Source organism: Pteropus alecto, unplaced genomic scaffold (assembly GCF_000325575.1).
Source record: "Pteropus alecto unplaced genomic scaffold, ASM32557v1 scaffold79, whole genome shotgun sequence".
NCBI classification, from domain to species: domain Eukaryota; kingdom Metazoa; phylum Chordata; class Mammalia; order Chiroptera; family Pteropodidae; genus Pteropus; species Pteropus alecto.
Window position 1 is genome coordinate 3,903,529 of NW_006494612.1, and position 21,441 is coordinate 3,924,969.

At 41.8% G+C, this 21,441-nt stretch overlaps 1 protein-coding gene across 1 annotated transcript in view; it reads left to right on the forward strand.

Annotated features, from left to right (window-relative positions):
* Positions 1 to 21,441, forward strand: part of SOBP (sine oculis binding protein homolog) — a 138,854-nt gene that overhangs the window by 113,547 nt on the left and 3,866 nt on the right. Inside the window, exon 6 of the mRNA XM_006926184.3 lies at positions 20,290 to 21,432. Coding sequence (XP_006926246.1) covers positions 20,290 to 21,432 — 1,143 coding nt within the window. The remainder of the gene's footprint in view (positions 1 to 20,289; positions 21,433 to 21,441) is intronic.

Below are 21,441 nucleotides of genomic sequence, written 5' to 3' on the forward strand. Positions count from 1 at the left end.
CACTCAAATGAGCAGGAATAAAATATATTAAATTTGAAGATGTTAAGTAATACCATCGGGAAAACCAGTGAACTTGAGGTGAACCCAACAATGTCAAAAAAAGAGAATCCCAGAAATGTGAGCTCTTCAGCAGTTTACCAGACCCCAAATGAGACATATGCATTACATCCTGTATGCCCTGTATGAATCTCTTGCCCAGATCAATATCAGGAAGCCTGGCACACAGTCCTTTTGAAACTTTAAACAGCAAGCACTTTTCTAAGTCCTATTAGAAAATAATTCACTGTTAAGGTGGCAAGTTTGGATTGGGTTGGAATGGCAGGGGGTGGGCAAGATTTTTGAGGACAAGACCTGGATAACCTCTCCACTCACCCACTGCCCATTCTGACTGGTACCTGTTTCTACCCTGCTGAAATTGGTGTTAATTATTGGCATTACTACTTGTCGATGGTGGCTCAAAACTGAGTGAGAAAGAAAACACCAGGGGAGAACCAATAGCCTCCAGCCGTTTTTATTATTTCCAGCTTGTGTTGACGTTGCTAAAATGCATAGAAGTTTGAACTTTTCTAGACAATCAGCAAAACAAGGCAAGATGAGAATAGGTTGAAAGGTTTGCTTAACCTCTCTGTGGGCTTAGAGCAGTGGTTTCAAATGGGGTCCCCACACCAGCAGCATTCGCATCACCTGGGAACGTGTTAGAAATGCAGATTCTCGGGCCCTACCTCAGACCTACTGAATCAGAAACTTTGGGGGTGTGTCCCAGGAACTTTTGGGGTTATTTTTAAATACTGTTATAAAATATATGTAACATTTGCCATTTTAACCATTTTAAGTGTATAATTCAGTGACATTCTTACAGTGTACAACCGCCACCACTGTTTCCAGACCTTTTTCATCACCTCAAAGTGAAACTCTATAATCATTAAGCAATAACTCCTCACTCCCCACTTCCCCAAGCCCCTGATAACCTCTAATCTACTTTCTGTCTCTAAGATATTTCGTGAGTGGAATTATATAACATGTGGCCTTTATGTAGAGTTTCTCAAAGGTCTTTCTAAGACTAATCCCAGAAGAAAAATACCTATCTCTTTGACTGTGTTTCAAGGATGATGTCTCAAAGTATTTCAAAGGGATGGTAGAAAAACATTTATTACAAATGCATAACTATTTGATTATTGTTGATTGCAGTTACACTCAGGTGTTTTGTCATTCTATGACTACTTCAGTATCAGCTATAACAAAGTCCCACTCTACTGTTATCTATAGAAATCAGTTTTTTGTTTTGTTTTGTTTTGTTTTGTTGTTGTTGTTTTTCCGTGAGCATTGTAGTGGTAGTGGGAAGAGAAAGAAAGAAGAAAAAATGATTTTTCTATAAGTTCACAGAGAGTTCGATAATGCTTGATGATTATTGTCTTAAGAATTTACAGTACCCAATATCTTATTCTTAACTAATTAACTCCTTCCTATTCAGAGAGGTTAAATAACTTGCTTGTGGTTGCACAGCTGGAAAATGACAAAGGCAGGATTGGAATTCAGGTCTCAGTTTAAATTACTGAATAAATCAATTCACATTGGCTACTGATGCTTTAAAATATTCCCCCTTCGGGGATATTTGGATTTTTAACAGAGATCTCTTGGTGTGTAATATTTTAACCTAAAGAAGTAAATCTTTAAAGGTAGAATGTCATACCTAAGGAAGAGGAAGAGGAGACCTTTCCAATAATTACGAAACCATATCGTGCAGTCTCCTGCAAGTTCAGTTCTAGAAATCCCTGGAGGGCGGGTTCAGAAGGGTGTTGTGTTTCATCTGGGGTGTCACATATTGAGAATGAAATGAAGGTGAGGCAGATGCAGCTGGGACGGTGACGGTCTGGAAGTCACGATGCCTTAAGGACAGTGGAAGCAACTGAGGCTGTTCTTCTTCGGATGAAAGCGCCAAGGGAACACATACCCCATTGCCAGATATGTGAAGGATGGCTATGTGGAAGTGAATGCAGTCATGCCGGGTGGCTCTGAAGGGGTGTGAGGGGCTTTAGGTAGGGGTTGCAGGAAGGCAGATCTCTTCTCGGTACCAGAAAAAAGTTTGCTAACAAGCATAGGATGGGCACCCCTGTGAGACAGTGAGTTCCCTGTTGGCAAAAGCATCACAGTTGAGTCACATGACCAGCCAAGCATACTGAAGCAGTGAAATGACTCCCCTGGTGCCTGTTGGATTCCAAGGTGTTATGACCTTGAACTTCCAAAAGTCGCTGAATTATTATACGCTGAATGCAAAACCAGTATCAAAAAGAATTTGATATCGATCTATCATTTTCACTGTTAAAGTATGTCCTTCCTTTAAAAATATACCACTAAGCATCGCTGATGGAAATTTCGGAAATATTTAGAGTTAATTACTCTTTGGAGATTTTTGTCTTCTTCTGTTTACAAGTTCAGTAGGAGCATCAATTTGAGTATCTCCTGACAACCATGTACTGCTCTGACCTATTGGTATTTCTCTTTTTAGGCTAATAATTTAAAAACTCAAAATGGGGCCACTCCATGGGTAAGGATCTTAGGAGCTAACAAAGCAGGAAAGATCCAGCTGGAGTCAGAAGCACACGCAGGCACTGTTTGTATTTTCATTCTTTCTAGTGCATTCTGCTCACATTAGTGAGGTCTGAGGATTTTGGTGGTTGGCATGATCATGGTCTTCAGACATCTGACGGATGTTAATACCGAGGAAGGAAGGAATTTATTTAGCTCGAGACAAGGGGTGTAATTAGGGTAGGAGTAATGGAATTGAAATTAAGCAAAGAAAGATTTAGACTGAATATTAGCGGGGTACTTCCAAGCAATAGATTTATGAAGCTTTTAGAGATTTTCTAGGGAATGCTATTCAGTATTTTCCAAGTCGCTTGAAAATCAGACGGACACAGTCTGAGATAATCTTGAGGAAACCACAGCCTCTGGGGATCAGGCAAAAGGAAAGTGCTTAGCTTTCTCTCTTTTCCTCTAATCTTTCTTGTAAACATGAAAAGCTCAGTGGGAGATCCCCTTCTGAATGACTTCTGTCCACCTATAGCACTGCCTGCTTTTCTTAAAACCAGGAATTATTCGAAGGATGGTGTGTTCCCAAAGGAATAATCTGAATGTGAGAATCAGAGGAAAGTTCTGGAAAGAATCTGGGATTAGGCAGGCACCTACCTGACATTCTACCTCCACAGGGCAGAAAGAGGAGGCAAAATCCATCCATTCTCGTGACTGGTGGAAAGGGGTCTTGCACGGCCTGCTACAGGGAGAATTGGACCTGCTGATTGAGGAAGATGAAGGCCTCAGCCATTACAGAACCTTCGATAAGCCTCCAGCTTTTCTTTTCCTCTGGAGCATTTCCCCTACATGCAAGGAATCTGCTGCCCTTTCTAAAGTCAAGTACAGACAACTCTTCAGGGTGGTCCCCGATTCCAGGGACCAGCAGCTGGGGACCGCCAGTCATTGTTGTAGAATTTGCAGCCTTCCTGGATCAGCCATGCTGGGCACCATGCATTGCCCAGACGGTGCCAGGCTTCCTTCTGAGATTAATTAGAGACATTTGCATTTAGATATTTTGCATAAGCCATGTAATAATACTGACAGGTAAAACAATAGACAGATATAGTGACATTTGGTGGAGATTTTTATGTTTAATCTCCCTGGAGTGTCAGCACTTCCCGCTTCCTCTGTGGTCACAGAGGTGGGCAGCTGCCTGGGCTCCTTTTCTATTACGAGGGTCCCTTCTGTGTAATTTTCCACTTTGAGTCCTACATCTTTTTTTATTAAATAAAATGGTGTTTTACTCTTTAAAACAGACCATGGCTGGTCTGTGCCACTAGCTTTGTCTAAAAAGGGAATAAAATCCTTAAATTGAAACCAAATCGGAGGCTGTTCTACGATACGCTCGGCGAGGGGCCGAGCACAGAAGCCGGTCTGATGATTACTTTGACTGCAGAAACCGTGGGGTATGTAATCTCCGGAGCAGTGACGCTGGCTGCCTCGGTTCTCCTCAGCCTTGGATTTAGACGGCCCTTGATGGTCCTGCCTGGTTTAGAATCCCAGATCCTTCTGAAGTCTGACCTCAGGCCATCCCCCATTGCGTTCAGGTGTTTGGAAAGGCCTCGTCTCTGTCCTCAGGATGTTCTGTGTTTGAGCCAAGATGCGGACCGACAGTCGGGAAAACCAAGTCAGAGATTCCCCAGCATCTCCCTGGGAGCTGCTGTCTCGGATGATGAAATGGGAAGGATGCGGACCGACAGTCGGGAAAACCGAGTCGGAGATTCCCCTGGGAGCTGCTGTCTCGGATGATGAAATGGGAGGAGGGAAGGACTCCAGTGAAAGCAGCAATGTTCCCCCAGGGCAGTGGCTGCTGGGCACCCAAAGAGACGTCCTCTCGGCATGAGGGCACTGTGGAGAGCAGGGTCAGCCCTTAATGAGGTTTTTATGTGTGCTTCTGTTTTTAAATTTTTATGAGGGAGTCTCATCACAGTGTGGGGTAACAACCAAGGAAATTCTCGCCTTTCTTTCTCATCCATCTCCTAACCGTGTTTCTGAAGAGGACTGGGTGCTCCCCGCCCCAGAGAGCTCAAGGGGAATTATAAAACTCTCAAATGAAGATTAATTTGGATTATTGCTAATTTAAAAAGTCAATGTAATGATGAGAAAATGTGTGAGTGTGTTGAAAAATGGAACAAGCCACCTTCTAAAACGTGGGGTAATTTTGGTGTAGGGTTGGGTTAGTGTCACATTCACTAGTACTGAACAGTCAAGATATCTTAAGCTACCAACACAGTTGTTTGTCTCAGTGTGACTCCTGTTTACTGCGTGTCAAGCTGCAGGAAGTCCCGCTGATGTAAATAGATTAATATTTAAAAAGTAATACAGAAGAATGAGGTTCCAAACATGTAATGTTTAATTATTAAACACCCATAATGGAATTCCAGTCCGAACTCATGTCTCACGTCTCACTGGTACACAGCAAAAGCTCAGTTAGCCAGCGAGCGAGCCTGTTCACTCCACATTTCATTTTGACCATCACAGTGCCAAGCCTATGTTCTCTTAAAGTCTCTAGAAACATAGGTATGGGCAGCTTAGGTAGTGTTATGCTTTCTCGCTCAATAATTATTGCAACCCTTTTTTAGTCAAATAACTGTCCATTGTTGACAGGACTTAGAAAAGAATTTGAGTTACTTCCAACTGGTAGGACCTGGGAGAGTTAGGTTACCTGTTAGACCTCTCAGTATTGGGGTATCCATGCCTCCGCTGAGTCTTTCAAGGCCATGAAGTATGTGTTACACAGAATGTGGGTGTCCGATTAGAAGAATTTACTTAATCCAGGAATAGTCAATCACCCATTTTCTTTTTGAGATCACAGTTCTTCTGGCCCTTTAGGACACATGTGTCACTCACTCTTGATAAGGGTGAATTTTCCCAGAGGCTTGTGGCAGAGAATGGCCAAAGGAAGAGAAAAGGTGATCAGTGTGACTCAGTAGAATAAACCCACGTAGACCAATCAAATCTATTTCAAAATCAGTGTGCCAGCATGGCTGGTTGAGGTAATATTTCATGATTTTATATTTTTATTTAGCATGACAGATAAGGAGTATCCTTTATGCATGGATATGAAAATACTGCTATGCCACTTGTTGTGGTTTAAGAGTTTGTCTTTCGATCGTGGTGGCTCGTTTTTCATGAGGTGCTCATGAATTCAACCGTAATGCAGAAAATGTGGTGGTATGTCCTAAAATGCTCTTGGGTGGGGCTTCAGGATTTGGAAGGTCACACACTAGGTAACGGTATTCATGACATCCTGTCGGGCTCGCGGGCTCTGTGGGGTAACTGGAACTGAGAGGACAGAAGTTGAGTTTGTAGTGACTGCAGAAGCTGAAACCACAGTGTGAAATGTAATAGGGTCTAGGGTTCGGTGAGCACAGGAAGCTGAGGAGTGGTGAGGGGGGAGCTGTAGGGCTGGAAAAAGTGCTATAGGAGGATGAGTAACCTTGATTCCTGGCAGGACAGAGCCTCTTAACATGCAGAAGGGTGAAGAGGAATCACCTTCACCTTCCCTACAGTTCAGTTAACAACCAGCAGTTGTGTGTGGAACCCTTATCGTGTGCAAGACAGTGTGTTGGGATGGATGGTGGTAAAAGTTCCGTGAGATCCAGGCCTAATACCACAACAGAAAGCTTTAATCAAAGGAAAAATTGTAAGGCCTACGTTTCCTGGCTCTGTCTTATATGCATCAAACTCATTAAAGCAGCATTTTCCAAATTGTTTTTCCACAGGATCCTACTAGAAAAAGGAGTTCTGTTTTTGGAAAGGTGAGGAAACTGTGGATCAATGAAATTAAACATGTTTCTTTTCTGCAGAACTTCTCAGAGGCTTAAAGGTGGCAATGTGCATTGTCAATCTCTAAGAGAAGCATAGGGCATGCAACATTTCCCGGGCTTGCTTGACCATGGGTCTTTTTTTCAGGGGCAGAGCACTGACGGGACCAGTGTTTTTCAGAATGCCCTTTAGGCAGTAGAGAGTTGGGGTAGGTGCTCGGTGAGAAGGGCAGTGGCAGTGAGTTGAGAAATAGGCACGGACTGAATGTAGCAGTGCCCCTCGGAAATAGTGCTGGTATATACAGGAATATGAAGGAGGTGTGTCCTGGTGTCAGCTTCCTGCTTCTGAACCTGCAGAGGACAGCTGTCTCCCAGCCTCTGAGTGTGAGTGGGCCCACTCTAGCCCTGGACACCCCATGCCCTCAGCAGGGTGTACCATAGTAATGTCCCGAGGAGCTTCTTAATCACAGGGAGGAAGTATTGGGGATCATGCAAGGCCTCCAAGTCACTGCCCTTTCCTAGATTTTCCTCGTCTCTTCATAGATAGTAATACCTGAAAGGGTCGTGGTAAGGGTTAAATCAGAGAAAGTATATAAAACTGACTTAGATTTTTGGTTTTCCTAATTGTAGAGACTTGCTATAAAGCCCAAGGAAATAAGCACAAGGGAATAGCCATCGCTGCCATCCTCATGGAGCATGGGGTGATTGTTCTGGCAGCAAATGGGGTCCCACAGGGCTAATCACCAGGCCACCGGACTGTCGTACTGCCCCCTGGGAGCAGCCGTCATTGCTCCTTGCTTTAGCACGTGGCTTTTTACAGATTTGCAACTCCCTGCCGCTTGACTTCTACTCCTGCCACTCCACTTCCAGCCCCCTTCTCCCCAGCTCTACCTCAGGACCTACGCTGCCCCGTGGCTTCTGCATACTGCATACTGCCTGTCCTCTGTGGCCCTCTGGCTTTATTCCACGACCAATCCCCCCACCACGGCTTAGTCTCTTAGAGTTATCTTGATTCCCAGCTTCTCAAAGAAGAAATTCTGATTGGTTTGTTGGATTACTCTGTCCCTGCTGGGCACAGCCGCACCGAGGTCTTGAGGTGTCTTTGAGTGCAGGCAGCCATGGCCAGGGGCTGTGGCCATGGCGGGCACTCAGCAGCTGACGGGTTCAGTGCTGATACAAAGGTAGTTAGTCCACAGTTCTTTTCCTCTTCCTCTTTCTTCCCTTTTCTGTTCCTCTCCAGTTCTGCACATGCCAGACTGTACCAAGGGCATGCCTCGGTATACCAGAATACGTTCAGAAATGCCTTTTATTTTTCTCTTGGATACTAAGCACTGGAAGACAGGCCTGGCCTCGCATATTTAGATTATCCCCCAAATGTGCCTTTCTTTTCTATCCTTCCAGATCTGGGGCTCACTGCTCAGGTTGTTTGGTTTGGGCAACTCTATCATACTCATTTCTCTTTTTACCCAGGAGCCAAGAGTCCAGTTATAGTTGGTCAAGTGGAAGTATTCCTCCCCATTTTGTTTCCCTCCTCAGAGTAGAGCAAAAAATGATGTGATTAGCTACACAGGGGTTATGGTGTGGGCTTCTGCCCAAATCCTGACAATCGAGATATAATTGTTGTTAGTCTTAATTTACTTATCTCTAAAATAAGGTATGTAATCTGGCTGCTTGTCTTTTTACAGACTTCTGGTGAATGGTATTGTGATAGTGTCTATTGAGCCACTTGAATTTAGTGGAAGAAAGGAGTTATATAAATAAAAGCAGGTTGTTTAAATATATACAAATATGTATCTTTGTCCCAGGTTGTCTTGCTTCATACCTTTTAGCACTTCAGACATTCAGCCTGGATGGAGAGATTAAGTTGGGCTAATCAGTATCTGCTTATAAGGACAGAGTTGTAAGAGGGATGCTCAGTGGAGAATCTAGCATTGGTGGACTGTTGGCTTTCAACCAGGTAGTTATCACAGCAGGATGGCTAAATTTGTAGAACAAAGATGGAAGAGAACTAGGCAAACTGACAGTCCACAAACATCTAGGAAGCTTTTCAGAGACAAAAGAACCAACGTGTAGATGTGAAATCAGAAGCAGTCCAGCACCTCCCTTCTAGACACTTAAGAAACTGTCGCCAAGTGGGCAGTCTCACATAGGTTTTAATTAAGTAAAAAGACAATAGGAAACCTAAATTATTTCATTTCCCCAAATTTGTGAGCCCAGCACTGTGAGCCTTTAAAATTTGCAGCATCGTGCACCAGATGCCATAAATGTCATATTTGTATATGACTGAGCATAAGGAATTCCACTGGTGACTCTGGCAGGGGTGATTGGTTCTGGCCCGAAGCTGAGCCTAGGGCTAAAGCACTGGTAGTGAGCTTAAGACCACAATGTGGCCCACAAGCCTCCTCATTATTGCAATTATGTTGCTGTCAAACACTGCACAAGCTATTAGGAACACAGTGGAGAATTTGGGGGTCTAGTGTTCTGTCAATTTGGGTTTCTGGGTTTTATTTTTGTGCTATGCTTTTTACTTAGAAGTACATATCATAGGAAAATTCATAGTAGTGGATTTCCTGGGGGTTTTTTTGTTTTGTTTTTTGTTTTTTGTTTTTTATAACAGATATAATAGAAGAATAATGGATAAATAAGAATAGAGTGTAGGTAGATCATTTGGCTTTGTATTTTTTTAAAAAAAATCTATATGTTATTCTTGTACATTTATAATAATTAAAATATCTATATTTAACATGGCACTTTATGTTTTTCAGAGTGCTTTCATTTGCACTGTTTTGATCTTTACAGCAGGCCTGGAAGTTAGGTAGAGGGCCCAATGGCACAGAAGCAGGACCTAAAGTCACAGGGAAGGCAGGACTTGGGTCTTCTGATTCCTAGCCCACCACTTTCCTCACCAAATCACGCTCTGTCCCAGGTGAAGATAAAAGCCTAGGACATGGATTGACAATTGGGAAGAATGTGGTTAGAGTTTTAAGGATCTCATCAGAAAACTTTAAATTGTGAGGTGCGAAAGAGAGGCAAAAACTGTTCAATAGGCCTGTAAAACTGAACACAGTGAAGGCAGCAGGTATGAGATGGGTAGTGAAGAAGGGGCCAGTCCTTCTCAAGAGTAAGCAAGGTCATGGACAGGAATGGCTCTGACATCTCTACCAATGCAGAGAGTGGGAAGGACCAAGTTACCCAGGATCGTGGGCACAAAAAGATAAAAACAACCTTAGAGATACGCTGAGACTTCGGGGTGGGGGTGGGGGGGCATTATGCCTAGATTAGAGCTAACATATAGAAATAAAATGTAAAAAACATGCCCTACCAACATATTTCATAGGTGAGTACAATTCAGGAAAATATATCCTTGTATGGCAATCCATGCACTTTAAGGGAAATGTGAAAATTTTAGGAAAATAAAGGGAAACATCAAAAGAATTATTTTGGGGTATTGAGTACAAAATCTGAAGCAGACATTAAAAACAGATTAATTAGTAAAGAAGCAAGATATGGGACAATTTACCTAGACATCTGCTAAGGATATCATTATCTTAAATACAAAACGATCATTCTTCTCATGCCTTGCAGATAGTTCTGAGAAAGTAGAGAAGCAGTGAGAGGAATCCTAATTTGACAACCACTTGATTAATATAGAAGAGAGCTCCTTGGTATGTGGATGGAGAGGGGAAGTGACCCAACCATCTTGGAATGTGCAATGGCAGAGGGAGAGAATGATTGATATGATCACCCATGTTCCCTAGAATGTAGAAAAGCAGATTATTTTAAAGTTCCAAGAAAGTTGGATTTGGCCTCACAATCAGAGGATCAGTGTAGTTTGTGGGGATGGGGGAAAAACCAGGGGGTGGGAAATTCTGAAAATGAATATTGTGTCAGGAAGGCTAGGGTACGTGAGAAGCTGAACCCTTGGGGAACTGCCCAAGGTAATAACAGGAGCTATTAGGGCTACCGTCACAGAAGGAACAAGAAGTAGAATTGGACAGATCAGTGTTTAGAGAAAATAGTGTAATGTTTAACAAAAGAGAGTGAGAAAGCAGGGCTGGGAAACTTTTATTTGGTTTGTTTTCATCATCTCCATAGTGGGAATGTTCTCTAGACTGCAAAGGGTAGGACAGATGCCATAAAGAGGGTTATGAATCCCACACTAGGGGCAAAGAAGATAGGCAGAGAGCACCTGCTGTATACACTAAGCAAATTTAGATCTCCCAGCCCTATGAGGGAATTTGTAGATAATTTCAAATCTACTTTTGGATAATCTTTGTTCTATCATGACGAATAGGAGAGGTTTCTTTTTAAATTAAATTTATTGGGGTGACATTGGTTCTTAAAATTATATAGGTTTCAAGTGTACAATTCAATAAATATATCATCTGTATATTGCATTGTGTGTCCACCACCCAAAACCAAATTTCCATCTGAAAGGTTTCAAAGACAGAAGTGGACAAATGTTGACCAGATTTTCAAAATTGGGAGTTTATGATTTCTGAAACTCTAGACCAGTAGTCTTGACGGCTTAAGCTCAAAAGTCGTTGAATATATCATTAAATAAATGGTTGATGAGCACTTAGGAAAAAAAAAGGTTCTGGTTGACCAGAAACTCAGAGTGAGGCAAGCAGCATGTAGAATGAAAAGAGGATGGGTTGGAAGTTCTAGATCGAGATTCTGGCTCGACTATTCATAGGCTGTGAGAGTTCAGAGAAACCATATCATCATTTTAAAGTAAAATGGGAGAAACAGTAACTACTCTAAGTTTGTTGTCAGAATTAAAGTAGATAACTTAAGAGAAAGTTTCAAGCTTTGTACATAACAGATGTTCAATAAATGTTTGTTTTTAAATAGGACCTAACAGTGGAATATGACTGCTAAAAAAGCACATGCTTTCTTTGGTGGCATTACTGGAGGTATAGGTTCTATGTGAGGGAGGTATAGTGTTCTACCTGAACTCTGTGCTGGTCAGGCTGCTGCATTCCATTCTGGGCTCCACTTTTTAGGAGGGGCATTACTGAGGTGAAGTATATGCCTGGGTAAAAGGCATAAAACAGACAGGGAGAGCTCTGGGAAATTGTCCCCTGGGGAATGCGCACAAGAATGGAGATGTTTAAAAATAGCAATCTGGGGAAAATATGATGGCTCTTTTAAAGTATTTGAAGGCTGAGATTTGGAAGAGGAGCTGTCCTGGGGGATCCTGGTGAGCAGACAGACCTACCATCAGTGGGCAGAAGTGATGGGGATGTGGAATGGTTAAACTTTCTAATAAAGCTACACAGCACTTTGGAATTATATTGCAACCCTCTTTTGAGGCCACTAGAGAAGTCAGTGCAAAGGAGAAAGGTATCTGTGGTGTGAATCACTCTTTGGTTGTGTGGATGGATCCAGATGGTCCTTCCTGTCACAGGAAGTTTGAGTGCCACCTGGAAGACCATCTATGTGTAGAAGGAAACCCCAACTTGCTGGAAGAGGTTGGTTGGGCTTGACAGGTAGAGTTCCCTAGAGGTTTCAATGTCTGTGATTCTGGAATTTTAAAACAAAGTTATGAAATTTTAGTCGACCATCTTAACCCTGTAGTCTTAAAGGAAAATGCAGAAAAATCCTTGAGATAGTATGGGCTTTGAAGCCAGACAGATCTAAGTTAGAATCTGGATCTGGCATCTATTACCCGCGTGGGTAATATGGGCAAGTTATTTAACCTATCTAAACCCCAGTTATCTGTATGATGAAGTACTTGTGGAGATTAAATGAGGTAATCCATCTAACATGCTTAGCATGGTTAAATAATGCTACCTATTGTTATTAGTATAATCTATTATTATTACATCATATTGGGGCTTCCAGTAGGCATATAAGAAAAGCCATAATTTTTGATGGAGTGTCCTGGAGAGATTTGAGAATAAGAGATGGATACCAGGGGCTGAAGTGGGGCAATCCTGGCCATCCACAGATAGGAAGGAGCTGGTTCAGTCCGTAACCCAGGGAGCAGAGAAATGTGCAGGAGACTGTTAAAAGGATTGAATGAAAGAGATTGAAAGCCCTTAGCCAGGTGCCTGGCAGATTCTAAACAATCAGTATGTACATAGTTGATAAGTGAATGAGAGGTCACCATAAGCAGCTGCAAGCCTGCTAGAAGCAGCCAGAGAGTAAGCTGAGGTGCAGGATTGCCAGAGGGGGGCTGTTAATTCTGCCCAGGTGTCCTTGACCTGGACCACCTGCACACACACAGCCTTGGTATAATGGCATTTCAGTGGTGGTGCCCATTGTCAATGCCAAGACACAGCCCAGGTGGATGAGGAGGCCGGGAGGCACATTCAATAAAATCTCTAGAAAAAAAAGACTATTTCAGATGTCACAGACAACAGCAGTCCTTCCAAAGATTTCCATCATGATATATGATTAACTGTGTTGTTGAACTAAAGCCACATGTTTTGAAATATGATTTTGCCATTTTCTACAAAGTCTGCATAACAGAAGAAATGAATGAGGTGAATAGCTGCAGAGATAAGCCAAATAACTAGCACGCTTCATTTTTTAATACATCAGTTTGATGGGTCTCCAACCCAAGGTCCCTCCCTGCAACTTTTTCACAGAAGAGCCTCTGATAGTCACAAATAATGAAATTTCAAATATTCAAGTATACACTTAGAAAACAGAGAGAGCAATGATAAATGAGATCAGAGATACACTTGAAAAGATTCAAATATATTTTGAAAACGAGAGTTATAATAAAAAAGGTAAATAGAAATCTGAAACAATTTAAATGTACATTTGAAAAAAAAAAGGAGTCACTGTGTTGAGTTAGAACAAAAGGGAGTTGATATTGAGAGAGTAAAATACTGACTGTTTTTTTGGTTAAAAACTGTTAGATGAATTTTAACCTTTAGAACACATCTGCTGGAGTACGTGGAGTACTTCTGAAGGGAGGAGGTGTGTGCAGATTTCTCCCATGACTGTATCAGTAGAAAGATTTTGAAGTCTTTGAGGGCAGGTACTGAATCTTTCCTGCACTGGCTCACAGTCCAGTGCCTTTTTGAGCACAGTTCAAATATTTATTTTTGAATAAATAAAAGCATTGCAAATAGCTCAGTTTTTTCCTAAGCTTCAGTTTGAAGCAAAGATGATTAAATGAAAATAAAACAAGTGTGCAGATGGTAAAATAAAAACAATACAAAAAAAAAATAAGCTATATAAGGTCAGGGGATGCATCTTTACTTAACTCATATCCCCGATTCCTAACACAGTGCTTGACACATAGTGGGCCCTCAATAAATTTTCACTTATGAGTTAATAAATTGGTTTATGTGATGGCAGATTTTCGGAGTAGGTCAGTTATGTCCGGAGTTGATAAAACAGAGAGAAAAGTTATGGGACATGGCAGCAGCATGGGGTAGGACATCCCTCTCTGCTTTTACGTGGCACTTTTCCATGTCTGCAGTCATTTGCTGGATCTTTTATCTTCCTGTGTTTCCCCGGGAATGCTGTCACTCTTGATGATCACACTTTACAGCTGAGCACCTGAGGCTCAGAGTGATTAAGTACCTGACCCCACCAGGAAGAGCTGCAGGCTGAAGGAGTGGACTAGTTGATCTCTGAGGTTCTTTTCAGGGCTAAATTTCATTGCTCTGAGATGTCTTAGGCTATTTCTGTGTCCTCTCAGGGCCAAATAACTGGAAAACAGAGGCAGACATTTGGCACCAGGTAGACCAGATTTTCCGATGTTTGAATTTTTCAGTTTCCATCTGGATGACTTGTGTTAGGAAGATGTAAGTTCCATTTATCCAGCTTAAATGAAGCAGAAAGTTTTGTGATGATATGCTAATGTTCTTAGGCAACCTAATATGTCAGACCAAAGGGAAAAATCACCTTCTTCTGAATCATGTATTTGGCTGTGAGGGTAGACCTGCGGTCACTGAATACAGGCCAGGATTCCATCTCTTGCTTTTGCTGTGGAAATAGAGACTTGGGTCAGTAATGAGCCATTCGTCAGCGCTCATTGAGATCCTGAACCAAACCCATCTCTACTCTTGTCTTACAAAGCTCATGGCACATGTGAAAGGGAAGGATCTACTCTGGGCCAAGATTTCTAAAATCCAGCTCAAAACTTATAAGATAAGTAGAACACAAGTCATGGTATAAAGTTCCTACAGGACAGTTTCCTAATGAAATTTACAATTCTGACAAAGATGCTCATTAGCCATTCCTTGAGTTCCAAATGCCATTCGAAGAGAAAGAAGAGAAGAGAGGAGAGATAGAGGAAAGCTCTCAAACTACAAAGCAACAAAAAATCAAATAAGACCCTTAAAGAAAAAGAACTATGTAGCAAACATCATCATGTTGGAAACTAAACCTGCCTCCGCAAAGCTTATTTTGAAAATAAACTTCTCCATGAATTTGCTTTAAAACAAAACAAAACAAAACAGAACAATAGCCCTTGATGGTTCTAAATGACTCTTCTGATTTCTGCGTGGCTTTGCATATCTATGGCTAGGTCATCTTTTTCCTTCCACTACTCTCTAACCCAGCTTTGCAAGGAAACAGGATTGTGGGCTTGATCCCCCGTCAGTTTTGATGTGCCCCTCTGCCCTCTATGGAGTTTTGTCCTCACATGCATTCTGCCATGCAGGGCCCGGGTCATCCTGTCTTAAGAGCACGTGATAGATACCGTGACTATGGCCTTTCCTTTGGAAGGTAGTTCTGTGATGTAATGAGTCAAGCAGATCGTTCATCAGCTCTGTTTTTTAATAAAACATGAATAGCACAGTTTATGGCTTCCACTATTCAAACAGCAGTTGAGCCTAAGAGGAATTATTCATTTTAATGGTTCTAACACTCATTTCCAAGCAGCCGTGCTACTTTATCAGCTTTTGCCTGAGTTAGAGAATGACTGGCCTTGGAAAAAGAAGAGGGCTCAGCAGGAGTTGAAAAGAGCCTTCTCAGGATAGTGGGACATGGTACCTTGTCACTGCAGACAGCCGAGCGTTGCCTCTGGGAGTGTGGGGGGATGGGGGCTGGAGTCTGTGAGGTACAGTATGCATTTGCCCAGAGAGAGAATCGTGCTCCATTCTATCTCAAAAACACACAGGCTCATAGGAAAGCTGTGGACAGAAATTTTCTTTTCCCTCCTTAGACTGCCGTAGAAACATCCTTCCATTAAGTTAAAATTAACTTAAACATATGGGATGTTCCTGGGATATCAGTAACCATGAGGGAAACAGGGGGGGACTGAAAAAATACACTATGCAACAAGCTAATAATATACCTGACACACAGCCTTACTTGTTACTACTATGAACTCCATTTCACAGATGAAGAAATTGAAGCTGAGATTTTCATAAGATTGCACTGCTAGTAAATAACAAAGTCCAGAATGAAACTCGCATCTTCTGATTTCAAATCCCACATGATATCTGTAGCATCCTTTGCCACCCAAGTGCCCTGATGGAGGCAGTGTTTAAACCCAAAGGAACAGCTGATGCTGGGACCAGGCTGGAAGCAAGTATTCAGGTGGGGTCAATCTGAGGCTCTCAATTCATACTGAAAGGTGACTATCTACAGGTAGGGCAGACCTTAAACCCTTTAAAACACTGATCACCCCCACACATGTCTCTCCGTCCTCCTTTGCTTCACTCTTGGGTGAGCTCTTGATTTGTTTGAACTGGCCTAGAGTATAAGATCAATGCCACATTTAACAGGCCAAGATCTAAGGAACCAGCATCTTATGGCAAGCTACAGTTTTGCTTAAGGAACTACAACTTCTGAGCTGTTACCTGGGTGCTATATCTGTGGCAAGTCAGAAGCACGTGAAGATTTTGTTTTGTTTTTCAAATTGTTGATGGCATTCAAGGGATCACTAATATCTTTTTACTGTTCCATTGCTATAAATGCCTTTATCCAGATAAGAAAGATTTCATCAAACGATTTCTTAATTAAATATTGCCTGATGCAAGATTACCACTCAGAAGGCAGTGGTGGGTTCCATTAAAGGATGAACTTCATTCCCACAGCTGACAGGGGATTAATGTGTTAATTAGGAACTCTGTCTCCCTCCCAGTCACTTGACTCTTCTCTTAAGCCCAGCAGAATGTATATATTGTGCCCATGTGGGTAACCTCATGGCATACTTTGGCTTTGACTTTGGACGTTTATATAAAAATAAGGCTCAGTTGCCAACATGAATAGCTTTCTTTCTTTCCAGGGGAAATACAAGATGGAAAGAGTTATAGGAACCAGAAGTCCTGCCTTTCAGTTTTCTTATATCAAGAGCAAGTGATATTTCTGCTGAGGCAGTGTCTTTTGAACAGTTTAGTGGTGTAGGTTGCCACACATTTATTTCACAGGAAAGGAGTGAATCCATCAGGCCACTGAGCTTATAAGTACCACCCTGGCAGCCAGCCACCAAAATATAAATAGTCTAAATGGACTAAAAGAAATGTTCATTCTGTTGTTTAGAATTGGACACATCCCAGGAAGGTAAATTTAATCTTTTTGAGGACTGCTGCTATAGGGTTGAATGGAATACACATTTGTTTACCTCCTTTGTGATCTTTTTGTCGCCCTGGTGATACATTATGTATTTGTGCTATGAAGCATTTCAGCTGTCTCATCCAGTGGCGTTGCATGAGCTGACTTTTTGGTCCCTAGATTGCCACTGTTGAACAGCTTCAGCCTCAGCTTTTTCCAATCTGGGACCTGAGAGAAGGGGAACCAAGGGGACCAGATTCCAACAGAAACAAAGCCAGGGTGGAATTACAGGGAAATCATCCCAGAACCTAGCGAGTTGAGCTCTGCACTTCTTAATCTTTATCTCTTAAAATATCTGAAGGAATTTTGGTACTTCTTGGCATAATGAGGAAAAAAATAATGCCTCACAATGTTAAAAAAAAAAAAAAAAAGCTGTCTCTGGAAAAAGAAGGGAAGAATACCTCATAACACCACAATTCAGAAAACCATAGTTTATGAAACACATGCTGTGTATTTCATGGGTATGCAAATGTTATTTTATTAAAGAGAGAGAGATCTCCAGTATATATTTTCACCTAACTACCACATCTTAAGCAATCAGCTCAGGCTCTTATGCTGAAATGTTTAATTACTAGAAGTGTGTCATTAGTTAGATATAGAATGAATGATGGTACTGCATTTTATTGCCTCACATGATATAGCCATTTGTGTCATAAATTCATTGACCTCATCTTAAATGATGTGTCCTGTAAGACAGACTTGATTCATTATTTCTTAAGTGACAATTTTTTTCTCTAATAATTTTTTGCTTCCTCAGAAAGATTGCTTTTCTGTATTTTTAGATCAGTGTTCTGAACTGAAATGTAATAAGGCAAGGATACTTGCACATTCACACTCACATTACCCAAAATGAGACAGTCATAAACTGTTACACTATTACCTAAACACTTTGGGATGCTGCAGAAGATCAGGTAGCTATAAGTATTAGTTCTTTGCTTTAACTGGAAAGGTTGATGAAATAGCATTTTACTTTGAACTCTGATGTCTGTAATTCTTTTTATGTAGAAATAGATAAAATATGGAGAATTCTCATTTGATAGTTGGGATAGTTCTATGAGCATTCTTTATCAATGACTTATTGAAAGTGAAGGAAGTAAAGGGAGAACATTTAAGTTATATTTAGATTATTTTTTGTGACTCCACTTGAAAATATTTATTAAGCTTGAGGAAACAGAGGAATCCTCTGGAGCCAAATAATTCAATCTGGCAATTTAAAAACCAATTAAAGATTTAAGAGAACACTCTTTTCCCTTATGGTTAAAAAAGAAGATCCAAAAGAAATATGCCAGAAATTTTGGTATATTATTTTAATGTTTAATTCTTTGATAGTGTGTTCTAGTTCATGATTAAAGAAGCTATATTTGAGCTTTCACTTTAAGCTTGTAAATTAACTAATATTGAAACAGAATCAGGTGGCTTTATTTCATTTTGGAATTTAAATGTCAACACTATACATTAAATTTATTAAAATGATTGGATTTCAAAAATAATAACTTACATGTGTAAGTTTTCACTACTAGTTTATTTAATCTTTATCTAGATGAGAATTTTGAGAGTCTGATGGATTCTGCTCATCAGAGGCAATTATATACTTGTTTGTAAACCGGACAGCTCAATTATAATTAAAAAAAAAAGTTCCCTTAATTCTGGAGAAACCTGAAACACTATAGTGAAACACAGGAGTATATTAGCATTAAAATTATTTTTTTGGCAAGTATTTTGAAAGAGTGATATGAGATCAAACAAAAAACTAATGTGTGCCAATAAGTATTTCTTATTCAATCTCACACCATCAAGTATATTATATACAAATATCAGTGGGAAAAAAAGTGAGAAGAGTGAATTTATACTTACAGACCTACAACTGCCATGAGTGTGTACATTCACAATCACACACTAGCATGCCACCACTGTTACAATCAAGGAAAGCCGAGAGTTAAATGAGATGAGTAATTAAATGCCCAGCATATGTTGTTTTTGCATTGTTTATGTGACCAATAATTATTAAAATGTATCATTCTTTAATGCTATCTGTTTACCATAGTTAAAAACAACAACAACAACATGCACCAACAAGGCAACAATAGACACCCCCCTCAACAAAAACAGGGTTCTAGTTAGAGCAATATTGGAACCAGTGCTTTAGTGAGGAGAGACTCAAATTTAATGGACTTACCACTACACTACATTTCAGAATTCTTCCTCTGCTGTTAAATGGATCGAGTGCTGAAGAAATGACCTTAAATAAATAAATAGATAGATAGATAGATAGATAAATAAGAAAAAAGATAGTGTGTGTAATGTTCAGTTAAAAAAGTAAGGCACTGAAAGAACTATCGAAAATTTTGACATCTGTTTATCTGTTTATAGCTGTGGCAAGATTACTCATATTAATTCTTGTTTAAAATGCCATATGAAGGAAAGACATTTGTGCAAACAAGAGTCATATTTGAATTGTAGATCATGTCTTCACCATCTGTGAGAGCTGATGGTGTTGCAAAATTAATGTGTTAATGAAATCACAATAATTTCTCCAAAGTAATGGGTTCTGAAGCCGAGAATGACTATTTTTTGAACTTTGATGTCTAGTGATTTCCAATTGGGAAAAGCTCTCAGCCTTTAATTAGTTCTGCAGCCCAACTTTAAAATAAATTTGGCGATGCCTTTCTTTTGCCAGGAGTAGATGCGAAGGGGAGAAAAAGCCATAACAACTTTTGGAAAACGTTCTCTGGGTTTGAAAAGTTGTTCAATAAGACTGCGTGCCAAGAAATGTCACCAAAAATTCTGACTACTGAGAGAGAGTGGGCAAACAGCTCAAAAAATAATTCTAGCTTGCTGCAACATCACAGGTTGGGAATAGCTAAACCTCACACAGACTTCATGACTAATTCCAAGTTTCCCCTTGGAAGGCAGACATAATGATGTTCAGCGCTTTGTGTTATTGGTTAACATAGCACACCCTTCCCAACTGCATTATCGAACAGAGTCAATAGTGTAAAATGACTCTGCATGAGGAGAATGTTAAGAGGCTATATTTCAAAGCCCACTGAACTTTCTGGAGAATCTTTCTCTCCAAAACTATTTAGATTTGTATTTACAGCAAGCCTCTTTGACAAGCGAAAATGTATGGGCAGGTATATGTGTTCTTTTCTGTCAGGTCCACCATAAAGGGACAACACAATTTCTTTTTTTATTTTTAAATAGGAGATATTGATAATCGCTGTTCTGAAGAGTTAATATTTATAAAATAATTCTGAGAGAAATAATTTTACAAATATGTAAGAATTTTACCTTTTAGAAGGAAACACTTCAGCCTGTTTGAAAAATTGCGATAAAATTTGAAAGAACCTTTACGTGAAACATGAAACACTACCTACCAAAGGAAATTGCTTTTCTTACTTTTTTCTCTTTATTACTGTTGTAGGTATGTGACTGGTGTAAACACATAAGACACACAAAAGAATACCTGGATTTTGGGGATGGGGAAAGAAGGCTTCAGTTCTGCAGTGCAAAATGTCTCAATCAATACAAAATGGACATTTTCTACAAAGAGACACAGGCCAATCTTCCAGCTGGGCTGTGCAGCACATTACACCCTCCCATGGAAAATAAAGCAGAAGGCACCGGGGTGCAGCTGCTCACTCCAGACTCTTGGAATATTCCTCTAACAGATGCTCGGAGGAAGGCCCCCTCCCCGGTGGCTGCAGCTGGCCAAAGCCAGGGCCCTGGCCCATCGGCGTCCACCACCGTCTCTCCATCTGATACTGCCAACTGCTCTGTCACTAAGATCCCCACGCCAGTGCCCAAGTCCATGCCCATCAGTGAGACTGCAAACATCCCTCCTGTCTCCGTCCAGCCACCCGCTAGCATCGGGCCTCCCCTCGGTGTCCCGCCTCGCAGCCCTCCTATGGTGATGACCAACCGCGGCCCGGTGCCGCTGCCCATCTTCATGGAACAACAGATCATGCAGCAGATCCGCCCGCCCTTCATTCGTGGGCCGCCGCACCACGCCTCCAACCCCAATAGTCCTCTGTCCAACCCCATGCTCCCTGGCATCGGGCCCCCACCGGGCGGCCCCAGGAACCTGGGCCCCACTTCCAGTCCCATGCACCGGCCCATGCTCTCGCCCCACATCCACCCCCCGAGCACCCCGACCATGCCTGGGAACCCCCCGGGCCTGCTGCCCCCGCCGCCCCCGGGCGCGCCCCTGCCAAGTCTCCCTTTCCCCCCAGTGAGCATGATGCCAAATGGCCCGATGCCGGTGCCCCAGATGATGAATTTCGGGCTGCCGTCACTCGCCCCGTTGGTGCCACCCCCCACCTTGCTCGTGCCATACCCCGTGATCGTGCCCCTGCCCGTGCCCATCCCCATCCCTATCCCCATCCCTCACGTCAATGATTCCAAGCCCCCCAACGGATTTTCCAGCAACGGGGAGAACTTCATTCCGAGCGCCCCTGGCGACTCCTCGGCGGCAGGAGGCAAGCCAGGAGGACACTCCCTGTCCCCGCGGGACTCCAAGCAGGGCTCGTCCAAGTCCGCGGACTCGCCGCCCGGCTGCTCCGGCCAGGCGCTGGGC